Source organism: Triturus cristatus, chromosome 4_1 (genome assembly GCF_964204655.1).
Source record: "Triturus cristatus chromosome 4_1, aTriCri1.1, whole genome shotgun sequence".
In the NCBI taxonomy this organism is placed as follows: Eukaryota; Metazoa; Chordata; class Amphibia; order Caudata; family Salamandridae; genus Triturus; species Triturus cristatus.
The window spans coordinates 1125532547-1125556004 of NC_140585.1; the positions used below are offsets into that span (position 1 = coordinate 1125532547).

The following is a 23458-nucleotide window of genomic DNA, read 5'->3' on the forward strand; positions in this document are numbered from 1 at the left end:
TTCTGAGAACTAAAAGAAAAACCCACAAGAGGGGGCTTCTGTGAAACATAGGTATGTGCAGTGTTTTGGTACTATCTTATCTGCCCAGCTTGCTATTTACGTCAAAGAAGAATTTAAAGCCCATGTTTTTTGTGGCTTTTCCAGTATATATACTACTGTGTGTAATCCAGAACTTTGAACTTCATACTTTGGTCTCTATTTGAGACTGGCTGGTTTCCCACTTGATTGATTAAAACTATATTATAGTGTAAAATTGTTCTGTAGTCCTGGAGGTGGGGTGAGACTCGCACTGGGCCTCTAATCTAGAGTCTGCCATTACAGATCTTACTCTAGGAAAGCATCATATGTCCAACTATGCCTTCTACTTTAAAGATGATGTGAAACCCCATGTATTTTTGGAATTCTAATGAGACTGGCTGATAATACACACTTTCATAACATCATGAAGATATAACTCACCTTTTGGCAATCGGTTATGGATTTCTGATTCATCTGAGCCCGGCCAATTCTTAAAAGGTAGTGCTTGCACATCTTGGATCGGAAGTAAAGTTTCCGGGTAGACAGCAGGATAACAGTCTGCAGACAAGATGGCAGAGAAGACATGATGGTTATATATAACCAGTGTCTTACGGAGAGGGATGGGTAGAGCATTGTGTAATTCACTTTAACGGGATAACTCAAAACACCCCTGCCACAGAGTAGTGCCTCCCGGTAAACACAGCAAAACTACTAACACAAGCACATACCTGATGGATACACATCACTGCTTGTTGTTCTTTTTGGCTCTTGTGGATAGCATAAATATCCCTTTTGTGTTCTGCTAATGTTTACTGAAGTCTTCACATCAATTAACTGATGTCCTGTTAATATAAAGAGACATTGTAAGATCGATTTAAAGAATGTTAAGCTTGAGGGTGCCGACTTTGTTTTTTTCTGATCTCATCACATTTCATTTAGTGCTTCTAAACCATGAATTACTTTCAAGAATGTATGTTGGAAATACTATGGGTGTTCCTCATTGAAATTTTGCTAAAAGGACTGTTTTGCATCGATTTTAGAGATGCAATTGCTTTCTAAAGCTCTGTAAGGGAGACAGTGGTGCATCAAAATGCTGCTCACTGGGTGTTTATGCGTGAGCATACTAACCCTATTGGGAACAATCATCTCTTTCTACTTAGGACAACCACATTATATACTGAATGTGGTTCTGTAAACTACTACTGCAATTGGTATCTACATGTATAGTGCGCTCTACCATCATATGTGGCCTTTACGTAAATGTCATGCAGCATCAAACTGAGTGATTACCATGGCTTTGCAGTATGTACTGTTAAAAAAGCTCCCACCTTTTGGTCTTTACTTATTTTTACACATAATATAGTCAGAAAATAGTTTATTTCCCTGTTTAAATTTTTTTAAACATAGAACAATTGAGACACCAAGTCTTAATTTGGGGTCCCTCCAAACCATCGATCACTCCAAGGATCACAAATGTGTATATTGACAAGACATAGATAAAAACAGGATGGAATTTCCTAATAGAGCTTAAACAGCTGCATATTTGAACATTTGCTAGTACTTCAATGCGATTGTTTTTTAGAGGAATGTATTGTTTTATTTTCATTGTCTAAAGCTAGGTCAGTGCACTGAAATCTTATAGATATCAAATTGCAATTGCACATTTATCAGTTTTAATAAATGTGGAAATATGTAGATGCAGCTTTAATTTTCTTACCTGCAAAAAATAAATATGCGCAATACCAACAGCATGAGCACAAAATATGGATAAAAACAGAAAGAAACATCATAAACTAAATTCAATAAAATTGGAAGCCCTAAGTGTAAAGCATCTACTTCTCATAGATCTGTCCTACCTCTCTCCTGTTTATACTTGCCCCTTTTCAAAAGTTTCCCTACAACCTTTGAGTAAATCGTTGAGTGCTTATTGGAGCACTGCAGACTGCCTAGAGCACCTGTGTGCCTTTTCTATAAGTGCATACAACACTAATGTTTTTTCTTGGAATGCTTGTAACGTGTTTATTGATTTTGAGGAGTGAAGTGCGAAGATTAGCTTTAGGGAGAACTTTACGAAAATGAGGTACAATTTCAAAGCAGCCACAGTTTAGGAAATATGAAAGTCTTAGCATGACACTGAATATTAATGATTTGGAAATTGGATCGCTATTCTACACACAGGGTCTGACTCCCAAATGCAAATTTACAATTTTGTGTAAATGTACTCTTTTTTGCTACTCACAAAGATATTTTACTAGTAGTATCTTTACGGCTGCGGAGTCTCCACACATAAAAAGATAGACCTATCATATCTTTTTATGTGCGGAGATGACACCGTCATAAAGTTACTACTAGTAAAATACCTTTGTGAACAGCAAACAATCGCAAACGTAAACAAAATTGTAAATTTACCTTTGTGAATCAGGCCCACAGTGATGATTTGCAGTCCTTAAAGAGTATCAAGTTAACCCTATGATCTCAATACCTTTGATATAATATTTGTACTTCTCTGGTATTGTCACAGTGGGGGACAGGAAGGACTAGGACCTGAAATGCTCCAAACTTTAAACCCTTTTCGGCCTGACCTGAAGTGAGATAATCGCTGCAATCCCTTTGATCCACGTCCTGAGCATCCTTTCGAGGGTTCTTTCCTTCTCCTTTGATCTTTAATGGCACGGCAAGGACAGCTGTTGCGACACCTGTAAATAAGCACATATACTAGTTAATTAGGTTCTTGTGTATACTGGTTTTTCTAACTTCTTTTCTCATATTCCAGTAAAGAAACAGATCTCAATTAAAGCAATGCTACCTCTGATTTCTACACGACCCTCCTAAATCTCAAAGTTTATTGGGGGTGCAAACGATTGACAGGGGGAGAATTTAACCACTAGAGGGCAGCACGTGCAGGACCTATTCTGATGACTCTAGTCAGACTGGATTTGGGGGAAGAGTGTTTTAGATCTATAAACTGAAGCCAGAATCACCCAATGTATTATTGAACAGAGCCTACTGTGACAATATAGAGATTGAGAGAATCAATGTTACAGCAGATGTAATAATAACTGATATCAATCGTGGTCCACCAAATGCAGAAAATATTGGCCTTGTTTTTCATCAACAGGAACAGAGCAATTCTTTGCTGATTAAGCTTGTACGGAAGTAATTGTTCACAGAGGTGCAAATGCCTTATGGTCAGTAGTGTCTCTTTATCCACCTGTGAATATCTCTGCATCAACATCTCAAATTGCCTCACTAGCAAACTCCACATAATATGCCACCCCCCGGCTGATAATCTGCCGTTCATCGAAGAATTAATGGAAGCCATTACATCCAACGACAACTCACAAGTGCCGCAGATTTTTTTAGGAGACTTCAATCTCCACTGGAACAACACGAACGGTCATGCTGTTAGTTGTCTACAATCCTTCCGGTCAGATCAGGATCTGACTCAATTCTGTGACAGTCCAACCCACAACAAGACATTAGACCTCATCATAGCAAAAACGAACAATTTCTTGTTAGTCTCCATTATCCCATGTGATTGGACTGACCATTACAGCATCTTCTTCTCCATCATTATTGAGGTAACTCCAAAAAGATGCCAACCTACAAAAGCAAAACAATGGAAAAGGAATATCCATAATATCAACCCTATCAGCCTGGTAAACCGATGCAACTCTGACCTGATCCCCACGACAGGTATAGTTGACGTTCATGACCTCACAGACTTTTACAATTTCACTATGCTTGAAATACTTGACTCAACAGCTCCCCTTCAAAATAAAAATGTTCCCACCAAAATCTCCAAACCATGGTTCAACGAGAACCTGAACTCTGATCAGCGCAAGCTAAGATCAGCTGAACGAATATGGAAATCGGTACCCTCCATTGAACACCTAAATCTCCTTACAGCACTGAGGAATACATACAACAGGAAAGTCTTAAAGGCTAAGGCGGACTTCTTTAGAACCCAACTGAACCAAGCCATTAATCGTCCCCCAAAATAATTTGAAATAGTCAAACATCAATAGCTCAACACGCCTAACGCTACGGAACTAAGCTAATCGGCTACCCCTAATTGCGATGAGCTTGCCAACTTCTTCCTAGAAAAGACAAAAACCATTGAATATGACATACAATCTAAGAATGCCCTTTCACGAGCTACCGTTCATGAGTCTACATTTTACTCACAGATCAAAGACCAATTTAGTATACCGATGGAAACTCCCAAAATCAATGCCTCTTGGCACACCTTCACGCCCATCCCTGAAAATGAAATCTATGACACTCTTCTAGCGAATAACCCCTCCAATCACTTCTCTGATCCTTTACCTCCTTCATTATTCAAAATGATAAAAACATCTATACTACCCTTATGGTCAAAGATTGTAAATGTATCTCTTAGGCAAGGCACCATACCGGACTGTCAAAGTAGGACATAAACACCCATACTAAAGAAAGTCAACTCCGTCTCCTCAGATCTCAACAACTACCGCCCTATACCCAACATCCCCACGCTGGCGAAACTAATGGAAAAATGTGTACAAATTCAATTATGCAACCACATTAAGAACTACAACCTCCTAGACAAACACCAATCTGGCTTCCGGCAAGATCACAGCACTGAATCAGCACTCACCCACATAAAGGAGAACTCAAAGAATCAAGATGAAGCAATCACTTTCTCAACCCTCCATGATCAACCTAGGGGTCCCACAGGGCTCAGCATTATCACCCATTCTCTTTAATCTACTCATGGAACTTCTGACAAACGCACTGATCGCTGGGAACATTCTATATCACCTGTATGCAGGTGACCAACAACTGTATATGAAAATCTCCTCCCCAGAAGACTTCATCTCCCTCAACGCTATTCTACATAATACTCAAAGTTGGCTCACTGGCAACCATCTCATGCTTAACACCCAAAAAACTGAATTTCTCCTCATCTCCCCCCCAATCACACACCCAAGATAGACCTCTGACTGAAGCATCTAACATACTTTGATTGCTCTCCCCACATCATTGACTCCACTAAATCCACTAAATCCTTGACAATCACCTTAGACAAACACTTGAATATGCAAGTGCACATCGGTAATGCCACCAAGTATGCTAATCATCAGTTGAGTATCTTAAGGAAACTTAAACCCTTCCTCCCACAGACTGACTTAAAAATAGTGGTACAAGCCCTAGTGTTACCAAGATTGGACTACGGAAGCACCACTCTATGAAGACTTCCCAAATACAAACTGGCCTTGCTGAAGGCATCTCGTAATGCTGCGGCCAGGCTTGTCTCTGGAACAAAAAGAAAAAAACACTTTTCTCCGACCTTGAAAGATCTGAACTGGCTGCCCTACGAGGCAAGAATACAACTAAAGATCACCTGCATGACCCATAAAGCCCTGCATAGCAATACCCACAGTTACTTAGTACAAAAGCTAGAGCGATTGGGAGGTTGCAGAAGCGCGAGTTGACTACTACTGAAACCACAGCCCTTCCACAAAAAGAGAACGGGTTGCAGAGCTTTCTCAGGTATCACACCGAAGATTTGGAACTCCCTACCTCCAGATGTACGCAGAATCTCTTCCTCTTTCTCTTTCAAAAAAGATGTAAAAATGCTTCTAATGAACAAATTCACATCCTAAGACCGTAATTCATATGCGACTGTTAGCTACATATGTTATCCTATCTACCACGGTCTACCTCTATTGTAGTTATTGTCGAATATAGAATGTATGTATATTACCCCAAGCATCTAATGTTTACAAACAGTGCAATGTAAAGCGCTGTGATATCCTTTAGGGTCATGTTCGCGCTATATAAAACTTTATAGATTAAAAGAAATAAATAGTGGCCTATGGCCTTACTGGCGATGATCTTGAGTCAGTGTTATAAATGAAAATGTAGCAAATGCATTCGAAAATACAGATGCTAATCTCCATACAGACCTTTTGCTGACCATTCGACATGAAAATGAGGATATCAAGTGAATATGACCCATAACCAAAATGAAATACATTTTTTAGACATCTGGCTGAAAGAAAAGAATAGTACCCTTGTAACATCTAATTACACTTTATTAAAAACAAAAATCAAAAGACATTAACAATGCATTGAGATATGACAGTTTTCATCCCAGAAGCTTCAAAGATAATCTGCATATGGCAGGATCGGGATGAGCTGCCGCAAGTGCACTCGAAAAAGACCATTACATTAGCATGCCACCCACCTGCTAGATAATCTAATAAGCAAAGTTTACCCAAAAAAATTATTTAAAAACTTTCTCAAAAGAGCCTTGTTCACATCACAGAAATCGTATTGGAAAAAAGTGTTAATAAAGAAACACATAAAATGACTAGCATTTCCACATTTTGTCCAAATATCAATCAATTTAAAATTATTCACCAGCATTGGCACACACAGTAACCCAAGCTGAAAAGCTTATGGCCTAAACAGCACCAGAATCAACAACTCAGAAGGACCCGAGGGAACACTACAGCCCATCAAAGGACCATATATATATGTGGTGACTGAACAGTTTGCCAGCAGACAATCAAATTAAGCGTTTTATCATTCAGGGGTAGGAAAATTCTAACTTTTCCAATTGCAAAACTAAATATTTGGCTTACAGGATCCACTGCGACAAATTATATATCTGCAAAACAATACATGAAGTATGCCGATTGACATGCTAATATATATCGAGAATTTGGTGCAAGAACATAACAGCACCTCTAATCAAACACTTTACAGAGAACACTCCCACTGAGAATAAACTAAAGTGGAATGTACTTGAGGGGCTATCCGAGACCTGAGATGAGACAACAGAGAACCCCTCCTCTGGAGGAAAGATACCACCCCGTTCCTAAGATCTGACACCCTTAAAAGAGGAATGAATGAAGCTTCAGGTGTTTTGGGGATAATCCGGTCCCGCCTCTTCCTATTCTTACCTGAAGATCTATCAGCCCTCCTGTCTTAGGCTTCTGAGGCCGTAGGGATACCATCTAAATGGCAGCTTAAAAAAAGAATAACACAATTTCCACTAGACTCACCAGATATCCATCATATCCTCATCGCATCTCATGCAATTTCATAAGCTGCCACCCAATCGCAATCAAAATGCTTCTAGCATCCCCTCACATTACTTACTTACAATCACTTGGCAAGGCAGTATATTTCCAACATGCATTACCATACGGAGCAAAAAACCCCACTTCCCACATTCCTTAATAAATCCATAGTACAGGCTGACAACGACACATACCCTAGGTAACAACACTCATTTGCAAGCCCAACTTGTTCAGCAGAAACACACAAAGCTGTTTTTCAATGAATAAACACAGTTCATCCAAGAAACATATCTCTTTCAAGTAGCTCTAAGAGGAACACCACTACTTTCCGCCTGAAAACTGTAAATCTCATGAGCTGCCATTGATAACATCGCATTTACTGATACATGCATGTCGACATCCCCCTTCATAATACAGCACTGTGGCTCCAGCCTGATGAGACCCCATAAAATGATGAAGCAAAACACAATGACACATGTTTTCTAGGACCGCTAATAACTTTTAATATCACGGAGTGCACCAGAACTGGACTACAAATAAGCAAAGCATGCCTTTAAAGGACTCCTTGAGTCACGAACCCCCATATACATTAAACAAATGTATGGAAGAAAAACCCAGAACACTTCAAGTCTGTACATACCAACTTTTAAAATACTGGACTGGTCTCAAAACCATTAGAAATACATTTTCTAAAACATTTTTGAATCCATCTTTGTCCTATGTACTTATCAATCTTTCTAAATTCGAGCTATAAGGCATTCTGCCTCAGAGAATCTGGTCTTCAACATTTAGTACTTACTGCTTGCTGACTGTGCACATCTTCACTTCACTACAAATTTTTAATGTAGAAATGAAGAATGTTTCTTGTCTCTCTCTCGCTCTCTTGCAATCTGTGAAATGTTTCTTTGAACAGTGTATATAGATTTAATAATAAAAATGTTGATCAAATATTTTGTTATCTTGTTAGGAAAGAGATATGAAAAATTTAGCCGCACAGTATAAGATTTAAGTTTCCCAAAATCAAAAAGAAGGCGACCACGGTTCGAGACAAAGTATTTTTGACACCAAGTCCTTTAAAGTTGTTTTTTTCCTCCAAATGAACTAGAGGCAGTAGTTCAACAAGACTACCCATTATTTGGCAATATGACACAAAATGAAATGCTTACTCTTTTTGTTCAACAACTGATACTGAACTGAAGGCACATATAGCCTTCCAATAAATTGCTATGATTAAAAAGATATTGTATAGCAACAGTCTAGTGATTATCTCTGCAGAAGAGCAGGTCATCTTTATCACGTCAGTTGTCAATTGTGCTGTTTACCTGTAAAATGGAAAAATGTACTGCTACTCTAGTGGCCTATAATGGTAACTTACACCCTTGATATCTTTGTTTCTATAGTAACGTGTTTGGGTAAACCTTAGGGCTGTCGAATACAAAGAGACTCTATTATTTATTGGTGGTCTTACAAGAGACTCATGCTTTATTACTTCAATTTACTAAGCTTACAGTCATCCTAGAAATCCCCTAACCATATAACTACAACAAGCATTGGCCAAGTCAATAGGTCTCGCTTATGCGAGAGTTGATGGTTTAGGCATGTTTTAGTGATTTTGTACAGCAGTGTGACTGCTGTTCAGCATGACTAAACGTTAGTAAAAGACACACAATTGAGGGACAGAATGAGGAGCAAATCAAACATTCACCCCCAGTCAAGAGATCTGGGTCAAATCCACTCTTCTTTTGCTCACCATGCCAGCCGAGTTTAGACCCAGCCATATGCAAATCAATCTTGACCTTGCACCTCATGGGAACAGCCCAGCTCGAACTGCCAAGCCAGGACCTCTCTGGACCAGAAGCAAGCATCCTGCGACTGGTTTCTGGGTATCACCCCATATCCAGCCAGGCTAGCTTGAATCTAGTGCACAGTGAGCCTAGGACCCACGCCTGGGCATACCTGGCGCGCCCTGGACCAGAAACAAGTATCCTGGGGCCGGTTTTGGAGAATCACCCCTCATCAGCCAGGCTGGCTTTAATCCAGTGGAACAGTGAGCCCGGGACCCACGTCTGAAAATACCCAGTGCACTTGGGCGAGAAAGCAAAAGACATACAAATGATGGTCGGAATGCAGAACAAATCAAACATTCACCTCCGTCAAGAGTTCTGGGTTAAATCCATCTTTCTTTTGCTTACCATGCCAACCCAAAAGTTATGATTAAATAATACAGTCAATGTTAAAGTTTCTTCTTCATGAAAGATTGAATCCTGAAATAAATAAGGGGAAAGAAATACAAAAAGCCAAATACATTCAAATTCATTCAAAGTATGACAGTACCCACTATTATAGTTATGCCGAAAAAACAAATTAATGTATTCGTAGACAAATCTCCGTAGTTCATTTTACAGCATACAAAATGAAGGGGGTTACTACCAGGAAGTGTGGAGAGAGGTGAAGAGTTGGTGCTCATGTGAAAGAGGACAGAGTCAGAATGAGTAAAGAAAACAATATTTTCACAATGTACAATATTTTCTAAGGCCGAAGTCCTTAGGTTTATCAGGCCAGTCCCTACTGTCATTCAAAAAACTTTAGACATTCTAATTCTTTTAGTCACATCACAGTGATACATCATCTGTGATCATGGCAGGGATATGATGGGTACATAGAGTACAGGCCAAATGGGGGGGAATTTGTCGACGTTTCGACCCAGACGCTAATAATGGTAAGTGATCTCCTCAGCTACGGGTCTTCCTAAGGACAGGGACAAGTAAACCTGGGGAGTAACCATAGTGACAGAGTCTGGATCTTAAATTCAGTTCATATATTCCAACAAAGGTGACCATAAACCTAAGGGTACTGACCTAAGTTTCAAGGGTGTAGCGCCCCAACGATAGGGTGGGCAACCTATAAGAGAAGAATGTATAAGGCTGTAAGTCCCCAGTAATCAAGCTGATGAAGGCTTACATATAAATAAATAAACCAACTGGTATAGCACTCACCCGTTAATGGTGTGCCATAACCCACAAAAAACTCGTTTTGTCAACTAGTCGTAATGAAAACGTCAAAGTAGCGGGATAGATCCCTTAGTTAACTACACAAAACAGTGAAACTCGACATTAGATCACTGACCCAATCATGACAGACAGACGCAATATATATATACATGTCAGCATAACATTTGTTGATGTCAAATCACCCGCTGTGATTTAGCGGCGAGAGACTCTCTTAAATGTAGACTTGCACTCGTTGGTCGTATGCCTATGAGAGAAACCAGTACAAAACCAGTCAGACGCTAAGTATTAGTTGCCCAAATCCAAGCAAATACTATCCTAATATGCAAAAGCGCGTCAGCATACCCTCATAAAATCAAGGTGCGTCCTGCTCCGTAAACGCTTCGTCAGTGAATGCTCAATCGGGCAAGCCGTTGTCAGGCGGGAGAACTCTGCTATTAGTAACCATGGAGACGTGCACGCAGCTCCCGGTCACACGTAAAAAACCCGACACGTCTCTCACCGTGAGTGTAGGAAAACAGACTACTCTGGCTGGCGCTGAGCCCAGCCTGATCCGTCAGTATACGAGTTAGAAGAGGACAGTAAATGTTGAAGGAAGAATTAAAGTAAATGGGTGTACAGTACATAATTAATAATTACAAACAAAATATGAAATTCACAATTATAAATAGAGATATGAAGTGTATAATACATATTTCATAGTGTAAATACAGCGCAAGACTGTGGATTCAAATGACTGACATACCTAGCCAGTGAATATTTAAAGGTAATACATGTCTGCATACTAAATCCTATGTTAAACAATAAAAACAAGCGTAAGGTTGTGAGTTAAAAACATTAGCTAAATTACATTTATATATTTACATGGTTTTGAAACAACTCTTCTGAGTGAGAGGGGTTGAGCATGTCGATGTGCACGGAGACACACACAGCACATATTTTTTGAGAGTCATATAGCGTGTTAACCATTATTCATTGCAGCCATTTGTCTGGTAATCTCCTCATATTCATTCAAACCCCAACATTTATGCACCTAAGGGAGCGTGTAAATTGTGGGCAATCTGAGTTGATTATTATTCAGGTAATCATATTCATGTTTAGATAGATAGCCTTCATGTAGGGCATTATCAGTAATGGATCTAATGCTAGCTGCTATCTCTTTGGTAGGGTCGGCCTGTAATTTCTTGTAGTTGCCTTCTACCTCCAATTGTGAGATAATCTCCGATTTATAATCTTCCCTGCTCTGGATGACAATTGCTCCACCCTTGTCAGCGGGTTTAATCACTATTTCGGTGTTGTTCTTCAGTGATTCAAGAGCCCGCTGTTCCTTCCTGGAGACATTATATTTAGTGTATTGTCTCTCTGACAATAACTTATTCACATCTCTCATGACCACCTGCTCATAAGCTAGGTTTGTCATTTGTGCCCACTAATTTACCCAATACATTCAACTTAAAAGTTGAGTTACACCAGTTCTTTCGTAAGATTCTGCTTAAACAATACTTTAACAAAGTATCATATAAACCCACATTTAGCAATACCGGACTTCGACCACCATCTACTTTCACTCCTCCACCACAAATGATGCCCCACAGGGTGCTAGCATATGAGCAGGTGGTCATGAGAGAATAATCAACCCAGATTGACCACAATTTACACGCTCCTTAAGGTGCATAAACGTCTCAAAAATCCTCCGGGGAGGCCCATCATCTCTGGATTCGGATAAGTCCTAGAGCCTTTATGTAAATATATTGATGTGTTTATTAAACCTATTGCAGAAAGAACCACGGTCTATCTTAGGGACACTATTCAGACCATACAATTGGTAGATGAGCGCTCTTTTGGTCAGAGAGAAGACCTCTTGGTAACAATGGATATAACATCCTTGTATACCAATATCCCACAGGTAGCGGCCCTTGATACCATTATGAAGGTACTGGATCAACCACCGAGATCCTGTCAGGTCCCCACCAGCTTTATAATAGACCTCCTAGAGATTGCTATGAAAAAGATTTTTTTCTATTTTGAGGGTGACTACTATGTGCAGACTAAGGGTGTAGCCATGGAGGCGAGCTTTGCGCCGGATTTGGACGCTTATGAACATGAGTTTGTCTTAAATCAGAACAACCCATATAGAGATTGTATCACACTATGGCGTTGATACATCGACGATGTGTTGTTATTATGGAAGGGAGATGAACAACAACTTCTTAATGTCCACATGTGGTTGAACACTAGATCAGAGGATATTAAATTCTCCCTTGACTTCAGTAATAGGCAAATCAATTTTCTTGACATTACCATAAGAGAAGAGGAAGGAAAGTTACACACTACACTGTACTGGAAGCCCAGCGAAAAGAACACCCTCTTACGCTATTCTAGCCACCACCCTCACAATCTCAGGGACAACCTCCTCTATGGCCAGTTCCTGAGATTGCGGAGGAACTGTAGTCGCAAGATAGATTTCTTTGAAGAATCTGCTGTTCTGATGGAACGCCTTATTGATAGGGGGTACCCCAGGAGTCTTGTAAAGAAAGCGCGCAAGAGAGCGTGGTTTTGCCACAGGGAGTTTCTGTTGGAACCTAAAATTGACAAATCCAATGAAAAGGAAAGAATGACATGTGTTACAACCTTTTGCACTAAGAGCAATGAGGTTAAAAAGATCATTAACCGTCATTGGCACTTGGTGGCTGATGAAATCGATATTACGGAACCACCCATGCACGCCTTTAAAAAGGGTAGATGTGTGAGGGACTCTGTTGTACAGTCTTTGCTTCCGAGTAAGCCCAGGGATAATCAGACCACACTTTGGAATCTCCCACCTGTGCGAGGCCATTTTAAATGTGGCTTGTGCAAGGCCTCCCCTATGACCTTGGAACAGAAACAATGCACATACAATAACCACACACACACCATGCAACAACATACCAACTGTAATTCGATGGGCGTCATTTACGCCATTGTGTGCCCTTGTGACTTTATGTACGTGGGTCAAATAATTCAGAAAATAAAAACCTGTATCCTACAACACTGTAGAAGGATACGATGTAAAGTCCAGGGTGCACCCCTTGTGGATCATTTTGAAAGATTTGGAAAGCCTGAGGTGGTGGGTAATTGAAAAAGTGACCACAAACCTACGGGGAGGTAATTTTGCCAGCATCCTTAACACCAGGGAATGTAAATGGATGCATATCTTCAATACTGTGAATAGGGGTTTGAATGAATATGAGGAGATTACCAGACAAATGGCCGCAATGAATAATGGTTAACACGCTATATGACTCTCAAATAATATGTGCTGTGTGTGTCTCTGTGCACATCGACATGCTTACATTCAACCCCTCTCACTCAGAGGAGTTGTTTCAAAACCATGTAAATATATAAATGTAATTTAGCGAAAGTTTTTAACTCACAACCGTACGCTTGTTTTTATTGTTTAACATAGGATTTAGTATGCAGACATGTATTACCTTTAAATATTCACTGGCTAGGTATGTCAGGCATTTGAATCCACAGTCCCGCGCTGTATTTACACTATGAAATATGTATTATACACTTCATATCTCTATTTATAAATGTGAATTTCATATTTTGTTTGTAATTATTAATTATGTACTGTACACCCATTTGCTTTAATTCTTTCTTCAACATTTACTGTCCTCTTCTAACTCGTATACTGACGGATCAGGCTGGGCTGAGTGCCAGCCAGAGTAGTCTGTTTTCCTACACTCACGGTGAGAGACGCGTCGGGTTTTTTACGTGTGACCGGGAGCTGCGTGCACGTCTCCATGGTTACTAATAGCAGAGTTCTCCCGCCTGACAACGGCTTGCCCGATTGAGCATTCACTGACGAAGCGTTTACGGAGCAGGACACGCCTTGATTTTATGAAGGTATGCGGACACGTTTTTGCGGATTAGGATAGTATTTGCTTGGATTTGGGCAACTAATACTTAGCGTCTGACTGGTTTTGTACTGGTTTCTCTCATAGGCATATGACCAACGAGTGCAAGTCTACATTTAAGAGATTCTCTCGCCGCTAAATCACAGCGGGTGATTTGACATCAACAAATGTTATGCTGACATGTATATATATATTGCGTCTGTCTGTCATGATTGGGTCAGTGATCTAATGTCGAGTTTCACTGTTTTGTGTAGTTAACTAAGGGATCCATCCCGCTACTTTGACGTTTTCATTACGACAAGTTGACAAAACAAGTTTGTTGTGGCTTGTGGCACACCATTAACGGGTGAGTGCTATACCAGTTGGTTTATTTATTTATATGTAAGCCTTCATCAGCTTGAATACTGGGGACTTACAGCCTTATACATTCTTCTCCTATAGGTTGCCCACCCTATCGTTGGGGGCGCTACACTCTTGAAACTTAGGTCAGTACCCTTAGATTTATGGTCACCTTTGTTGGAATATATGAACTGAATTTAAGATCCAGACTCTGTCACTATGGTTACTCCCCAGGTTTCCTTGTCCTGTCCTGAGGAAGACCCGTAGCTGAGGAGATCACTTACCCCTATTAGCGTCTGGGTCGAAACGTCAACGAATTCCCCCCATTTGGCCTGTACTCCATGTACCCCCATATCCCTGCCATGATCACAGATGATGTATCACTGTGATGTGACTAAAATAATTAGAATGTCTAAAGTTTTTTGAATGACAGTAGGGACAGGCCTGTCAAACCTAAGGACTTCGGCCTTAGCAGATATTGTACATTGTGTAAATATTGTGTTCTTTACTCATTCTGACTCTGTCCTCTTTCAAATGAGCACCAACTCATCACCTCTCTCCACACTTCCTGGTAGTAACCCCCTTCATTTTGTATGCTGTAAATTGAACTATGGAGATTTGTCTACGAATAAATTAATTCGTTTTTTCGGCATAACTATACTAGTGGGTACTGTCTTTCTTTGAATGTATTTGGCTTTTTGTATTTTTTTCCCCTAATTTATTTCAGGATTCAATCTTTCATGAAGAAGAAACATTAACATTGACTGTATTATTTAATCATAGTGTTTTAGGACCAACTGTTTCTTGTACCAATTGATACCCAGGTCTTTTGACTTTTCTGGGTCACCCCATTTATATTAATGGGAACCCAAAAGTTAGTGACGTCGGGTGGATGGAGTTGGGTAGATTGGAGTGGAGTGGGGTAGGACAGACTGATGTGGAGTGGGGTAGATTCGGGTAGAGTGGAGTGGGGTGAATTTAGATAAGTGGAGTGAGGTTGATTGGAATGGAGTGGGGTAGACTGGAGTGGAGTAGATTAGGGTGAATTGGGGAAATTGGAGTAGAGTGGGGTAGATTGTGGTATAGTGTGGTAGAATGGGATAAAGTGGGTGGATTGGGGTAGAGTGGAGTGGGATAGATTGGAGTGGGGTAGACCGGGGTAAATTGAAGTGGAGTAGACTGGAGTGGAGTGGGGGAGACTGGCCTGGGGTTGGATAGATTATATGGGTTGGAATGGGGTAGAGTGGAGTGGGATACATTGCACTGGGTTAAGTTGGAGTGGGGTAGGGTGGATTGGCATAGCATGGGGTAGACTGGAGTGGATTACAGTGGGGTGTGGTAGATTGGAGTAGGGTAGATTGGGGTGCGGTAGACTGGGGTGGAGTGGGGTAGACGGGAGGGGGACAGACTGTATTGAAGTGGTGTAAATTGGGCTACAATGGAGTGGAGTGGGATAGAGTAAAGTGGAGTGGGGTAGAGTGGATTCAAATGGGCTGAATTCAAGTGGGGTTATTGGGTGGGGAAGAGTGGGGTGGAGTGCAGAGGAGCAGATTGGGATAGATTGCAGTCACAGTGAGATAGATTGTGGTAGATTGAATCGGGGTAGATTGAAGTGGAGTGGGGTAGATTGGGGAGGAGTGCAGTGGATTGGAGAGAAGTGTATTAGACTGGAGTGGAGTGGTTACAGTGGAGTGCATGGGATAGATTGGGGTGGATTAGGGTAAATGGAATGGAGTGGGGTAGATTGGAGTGGGGTGGGGAAGACAAGTGGGTTAGATTGGGTTGGAGTGGGGTACTTTAGAGTTTAGTGGAGTGGGATAGATTGTAGTGGAATGGGGTGGATCGTAGTGGACTGGGGTAGATTGGAGTGAACTGGGGTAGATTGGAGTGAAGTTGGGTAGATGGAGTAGACTGGAGTAGAGTGGGGTAGAGGGGTTTTAAAAGATTGGAGTGGGGTAGACCAAGGTAGAGTGAAGTGGGGTAAATTGTGGTAGGTTGTAGTGGGGTCCATTCTGGCAGATTGGAGTGGGGTAGACTGGAGTAGATTAGACTGGAGTGGAGGGGAATGAAGTAGATTGGAGTGGGACAGATTGGAGCGGAGTAAAGTGGGATGGGGTAGAGTGGAGTGGTGTAGATTGGGTAGTCTGAGTGGGGTGGGGTAGATTGGAGTGCAGTAGATTGGAATGGAGTGGGTAAGGTTGCAGAGAAGTGGAGTAGGGTAGAATGGTGTAAAATGTGGTGGAGTGGGGTATATTGTAGAGGAGTGGGGGAGAGTGGAGTGGGGCAGATTGGAGTGGGATAGACTGGAGTAGGGGTAGATTGGGGTTGTCTGGAGTAGAGTGGGTAAATTAGGGTTGTGGAGTAGGGTGGATTGAAGTAGCGGGGTGTAGCCTTAGGGCAGAGTGGGGTAAATGGGCATGGAATGGGATAGAATGGAATAAAATGGAGTGGAATGGAGTAGGGTAAATGGTGTGAATTGGAGTGGCGTAGATTGTAATGAATTGGGATAGACTGGAGTGAGGTAGAATGGGGTAAAATGAAGTGGGGTAGAATGGGTGGGATAGATTGGAGTAAGGAAGATTTGAGTAGATTGGCGTACATGGGGTGGAGTGGGGTAGGACTGGAGTAGAGCAGGGAACGAGCTTACCATATCGCAGACTACGCCGCCATCGCCAGGAGTCACTGAGAGTCACTGAGTGTTGCCTGCAGCGTCGCCGCCCCAGGGACTTCAGTTCCCGGCTGCCTCAGCGGCGGCGCATTCTCTACACGCCGCGCCAGCAGGCGCATATAACAAACGCCGAGGCCTGCTTCGCGGGACGCGCCGGGCGAAGCCCGGGCCAAGGGCGGGCCCGTTTTAGCCCGTTCTAGACCGGACAAGGCCGGGACGGGCTTGGTTTCTCTCATGTGCTATCTACATGTAAGGTCAGTGTGGAAACCTCATATCAAACTTTTGTCTGCACATATTACCGACGCTAGTTTGAGTACTGTATGCACACATAATGTCTGCTTCTCCACCAACCTGTAGGGATAATGCCAAAGACAATAGAAGGCCAACAGGAGGAGCGTTAATGGGCACTCTGGAATATTTTTTAGTTAGAGTGTCCTCTGCCCTTGCTAAGGATATTGAGCTAACAGAAAAAAGACTATCCCTTGACATCGCCTTTGAAAAAAAATCTTCTATGGGCAGGATAGCTGAAGCTCGATTGCCGGATTTACGTTGGACTAATACCCAAGATTCAATGGCGTCAATGGCTTCCGTAGAGGAGGGTGGGGTGCAGGGGCTACCAGAGCTACCAGAATTAGTAAGACCCCTGACCAATGAGCCTCCCCGCATCGCTAGTGTATTAGATAAGAGTATAGATATAGTTACCCCTGCTGCGACAGGAGGCATATGCTTTGACAAAATTAAAACTCGGTCAACTACTAGTACTAAGGCGGTGCCGTCCAAAAGTGATCAGGGTCTCTCTTCAAAACGGAGCCGTAATGGTAATAAAGTACAGACCCCCGGGAAGAAGAAAAAACCTAGCAAAGCTCACTCTGTCAACAAGACCATAACTCAACCTGGAAGTACTTGCTTTGCAAGTGAAGATATAAACAACCTTCCTTCTGATGAACAGAATAGCACAAACGAGATGGGTCCATCCTTTTGGATAAAAATTGAACATTTGATTAAGAAGTCTTGGGCCCCATTAAGTGAACGTTTGGACTCAATTGACTCTAGATTAGTATGCCTTGAACTATTGCTAGCCTCATCCCGGGGTAGGGAAGGGAAACAAGCCACTGGGTTAGTCAGTAACTATGCAGGGGGAGGGGGAGAGGGGTCTATTATAACCCTTGGAGCAGAGATACCCCCCTCTGTCCCCAGGGGTCCTATGGCTCCCGGTAAAACGGCTGCAAGTGGAAACTTGGTAGAACCCCGGGGAAATCCCCCTGAACCAGTCTCAAACAACTTATTAAGGATAGAGCATTCCGGTGATAGGGGAATGCTGCTGCAAAGAGAGTCTGGTAAGCCTGTAACACAAAAGGAAGCATCGCATAAAAGCATAATGGCCTATAGCGAAGCTCCATTACCAAACATCCAGCTTCCTCCAGAGTCTGCACCCTATGTAGTGGTTCTGGTGGGGGCTCCTTCATTATGTCAGGGTAAGAGGGAATCACACCAGGAGTTAAAGAACAAGTGTATCCATTGGCTCAACAAGAATCGTCCACTACCAATACATGTCTCTGCTGAAATTCTCCATGCCAGAAGAGTGGGCTGGGTGGGGTACAAACCAAAGTCAGTGGGGGGGATTGTATAGTTGTTAATTTCAGGGACTGGAGGGCGGTGGATTACATATGTGATTGGTGCCAAAACGATCCGGTATCATCTATTCACCCTCTCCCCCTGTCTTATTTCTATGCAGCTGCGTATCCAGAGAGGGGGGGTAAACAGCACTTTAGAGGGCAAAAGGAATGGAGTACTGGGGGGATATAGCGCTGTGTAATAGATTTGACGTGCTATCTGGCTTGGAAGAATGTGACTGACTACAAGGGGATAATTTAGGTCAGGGGGTGGTCAATACAGCCCCCAATGAGACAGAGGTGGTCGAAGTACAAAGGGTAACTGTTATAGAAAGCCTAGTGGTTAATACCGATCCCCAAACTTCAACTTGTAAAGTCTTGAGTTGGAATATTGCCGGGATGAGAGGTAAGTGTAGGGATAGGTCCTGGTTGGAAGAGATAAAGTCCTATGACATCATGGCATTTCAGGAAACATGGGACACAAACCATAATTTTTATATAGATGGGTATACACATTTTTTTATTTCTGCTAAACAGGCCCTGTATGGTAGAGCAAAGGGAGGTTTAGCAATGTTTTTTTCCCTGAATTTGAATGGCTCATTAAAACAGATTGATGCGAGCTGCCACAATTGTTTGGCAGTGGAGCTATCTCGGCCACATTTTGGGAAATTATTATTGGTTAATTGGTTAATTTTTATAATTCTTCCAATAGCGAGTGTTTAAATCAATTTTTAATATGTCTAGAGGACTTTTTAATATCATATAACGTTAAAAACCCGTGGGCTGAGGTTATTGTAATGGGTGACTTTAACATTCACCTGTGTGGACAAGACTGTGTTCTCGACAATTCAGATGGTCCCCCATATTCTGCTCTTGTACATTTTGAACACACTATGCAAGGGGAGGCCCTTGAGAAACTTTTGGCCACCACAAATCTTTATGAATCGGGATGTACTGTGGGAGGCCCTAGGGTAGCTACCTTTAAAGGTACGGACACAGTCATAGACTATATTTTTATGACTGCCCCAGTCCTAGGCAGTGTTGTTTCATATAAGGTGGGGTCTTCTGTTTTTAGTGATCATAACCCTGTAATTTTAGAAATGGCCCAGAGGGCCCAATTAAGTTCTACAGTATCCGAGAATAGGGGCATCAGACGAGAGGTGATACCAACGGACCGAGGCAGGAGATTGAAATGGACGAAAGTAATTCCTGAAATTTTCTTGGGGGAGGTCTTGTCTAATACAGAGAAGGAAGTCAGTATCTGCTTGGATATTGTTGCACCAAATATACTGATTGTAGAGGCTTTTGACATTATCTGTAAACATATCAGTAGCAAGTTGACGAAGCAAATGCATTCCACAACCACCATTAGTGGGAAAAGATGGTTTGACTTGTACTAGGGCACATTCTGCACTTCTTAAAGCATTAAAACATTGCCCCAGAAACAGGGAGCAAATTAGGGGGTTAAGGAAGTCTTATAAACAGGCCATCAGGTTAAGGAAAAATCAGATCAAAGATGAGGCATGGGACAAACTTTTGTCCTAGGAGGTCTTGAGGGATAGTGGGAAATTTTGGCAAACTATCAATGACCCTTTTTTTCCGGTGAACATAATTCCCGACTTGATTGCAATATCCAAGATGACCAATGGACTGCCCACTTTGAGAAAATTTATGGAAGTCAAAGGGTTGAGAGCCCACAAGAATATATCCCTAATTCAGAATTAGCGTCAGTAGTGGTCTTCCAGGAGAGTGAAGTATTTAAAGCAATAACGGAGACTAGGATAAACAAGGCGCTAGGTCCGGATGGGGTCCCTGCGGACCTCTATAAAAGTCACCCTAGATTCTGGGCAAGGGTACTGACTAACGTTTTTAACGCATCAGGCTCAAATATAACTCCCATCTCTTGGTCAAAATCCATTATAATTCCGGTCTTCAAAAAAGGGCAAAGAGATGACCCATCTTGTTATAGGCCTATCTCCCTGATAGATTCTGCTGTGAAGATACTAGGCAGAGTTATTTTAGCTAGGTTGACAGATCATTTTGAGGGAAATGGGATCCTATCTAATGCTCAATATGGCTTTAGAGCCAAAAGGAGCACATTAAATCAATGTCTTAATTTACAGCTCCTTATTAGTAAGTATACTGTTGCTAAAAAACGGTTCCCTCTACCTGGGATTTATGGATCTATCAACAGCTTTTGACCTAGTAAATAGGTCGAAGCTGTGGCAATTGGGCATTGACAGTGCATTAGTTACATTCCTTGCTGACCTCCACTGTGGCTTGATTGCTTCTGTTCGAGTCACCCAAGACGGGAGATGTACAAGGCATTTTAAATCAGAAAGAGGGGTTAGGCTGGGGTGCATTTTGGCACCCCTACTCTTTACACTATATATTAATGCATTAGAACCTGCCCTGAAGGGAGCTTCGTTAGATGTTCCGAGAGTAGGAGATACAACTATACCAGTTCTCCTTTATGCGGACGATGCGGTTTTACTGTCCCGCACTGGAGTTGGTCTAAATAAATTGTTAATGAAGTTTGACATATTTATGGAGTCACTCGATCTAAAAATAAATGCAAAAAAATCTCATGTAATGATAGTAGGGGAACAAAGAAGAAAGAAAAATATGATGACTTTTTTTGTGGAAAAGATGAGGTTCGTAGGGTCCCTGTTTTTACATACTTAGGTCTCTTATTTGATGAAAAAGGGTCCTGGGGACCGCAAATGAAACTTAAAAGAAATGTATTTGCAAGATCCACATCAGCCCTTATGGGTTTTTCAAAACATCTTGGAGCCAGACCCATGGAAGCTATTTTAAAGGTCTACAAGGCAAAATGCCTTGCAATAGCTACTTATGGATCTGAGATCTGGGGGTATATCTCACAAGACCATCAGATCCAAGTGGTGGAAAATACATTTCTAAGAACCTTATTATCTGTGCCACAGTCAACCCCTACCTTTTCGATACATGTGGAGATGGGGCTGGATTATGTATCAGATAAAGTGAAAATGGCCCCGATATTATGTTGGCTCAAGACTTGGCTCAATGAGGAGATAACTCTGAACCATATGATCTTGAAAGACTGCCTGGCTCTAGATATGGCCAGTAAAATCCCGTGGTTAGCATACATTGAATCGGCCGGCCAGAGCTTTTTTCGGCTCCGGAAACCATTAAGAAAGCAGACATGGATTTGATAAAAACTGCCATGGTAAACCTTCAATTAGCTGAAAGGGAGGAATTAGAGTTGAAAAAAACCTCTAGTTAGACTACACTTTGGGTTAGTGAGTCTACCAGGTCTGGAACTCTACCTGAAGCTAGTTACACGCCCCTTTCATCGTTTTCTGTTAATTAGATTTTGATTTAATTTAATTCATTTTTCTCTGGGAGATTTCCCCAAATGGGGTGTACCGGATAATGCTGAGCCCTGCAAGTGTGACAACTTGTCATCACAAGATACTTTGCACTTTGTCATGCTTTGCAAGCATTACTCAGACATTAGGAAAAGGTATCTATTACCGGTGTTAAAGGAAGTAGGGTTTGCTCAGGTTAGACCGGCACTTATACATTTACAATTATTGAGTAGTGTCCGGACTATTTTCCATGTCGCTAATTTCTTAGTGGCAGCCGCTCGAATCAACAATATGAAGAAAAAAGTAGGCCTAGGGAATGCTGTATTTTGACCTGGTATGATGCTGTGGTTTTTATCCAGATTTTATTAAATGGTTATGACCTTTTAATTAATTTTAAGTATAATATTTATTATTCATTATTAATTGTATGGAATTCTTATTGAATACCCAAGTATGGATATGAGGGGAGAGTGTCATATGTCCCTGTTTTTATGCCTTCTAAATTGACAAGTAAAAGAATTTATGGTGCTTTATCTGTTTTTACCCTTAATTGTATATTTATGTTAATTAATGTAATTGTGTCTTTTTGTGATATTAATTTATCGAATAAAAGTATATGACTGACTGACTGAGTAGAGCAAGGTAGACTGGAGTGGAGTGGGGTAGACTGGAGTAGGGTAGGGGGGGTGTGGTAGATTGGAGTAAGGTAGATTGGGGTGTTATGGATTGGGATAGAGTGGGGTAGATTGGAGTGAGGTAAACTGCAGTGGAGTAGGGTAGATTGGAGTGGGGTGGATTGGAGAGGAGTTGATTGGAGGGGAGTGAGGTAGACTGGGGTGCAGTGGAGTGAGGTAGATTGGCGTGGAGTGGGGTAAATTGGAGCGAGATAGATTTGAAGGGAGTGGAGTATGTAGTGTGGTAGGTTGGAGTGGAGTGTGGTACATTGGAGAGTAGAAGAGTAGATTGGTAAGGAGTGTGGTAGGTTGAAGTGGGGTAGATTGGAGTAAAGTGTGGTACATTGGAGTGTGGTAGATTGTAATGAAGTGGGGTAGCATGGAATGGGTGGGGAAGACTGGAGTGGGGAGGGGTAGAATGGAGTGGAGTAAGCGGTTGGAGTGGAGGTGCGTAGAGTGGATGGGTGTAAAGTAGAGGCGGTAGAGTAGTGGATCGTATAGTGTCTTGGAGTGTCTTAGAGTGAAGGGACAGAGTGGAGCTGCAAGGAGTCGATTGACATGTCGTAGAGTGGAGTGGCGTGTCACTGAGTAGAGTGATGTGGATTGTCTTCGAGTGGAGTAGAGCAGAATGGAGCGGTGTGGCGTAGTGTAGAGAGGCATAGAGTGGAGTATAGTGTTGTAGAATGGAGTGGCATAGTGTGAAGTATGCATGGCGTGGTAGCGCACTGCCATTAAAGACATCACAGTTTCAACTGAAACGACCATTATATTTGCACAGACATACAGTTATACTGCGCACAAACTATAATGTGTGTG

The 23458-nt window shown here is 41.8% G+C and overlaps 1 protein-coding gene across 1 annotated transcript in view; it reads right to left on the reverse strand.

Moving 5' to 3' along the window:
- Positions 1–23458, reverse strand: part of LOC146856132 (uncharacterized) — a 376777-nt gene that overhangs the window by 212465 nt on the left and 140854 nt on the right. Inside the window, exons 14-16 of the mRNA XM_085651211.1 lie at positions 2601–2714; positions 747–860; positions 460–576 (exon numbers count right to left, since the gene is read on the reverse strand). Of these exons, the coding sequence (XP_085507337.1) occupies positions 460–576; positions 747–860; positions 2601–2714 (345 nt within the window). The remainder of the gene's footprint in view (positions 1–459; positions 577–746; positions 861–2600; positions 2715–23458) is intronic.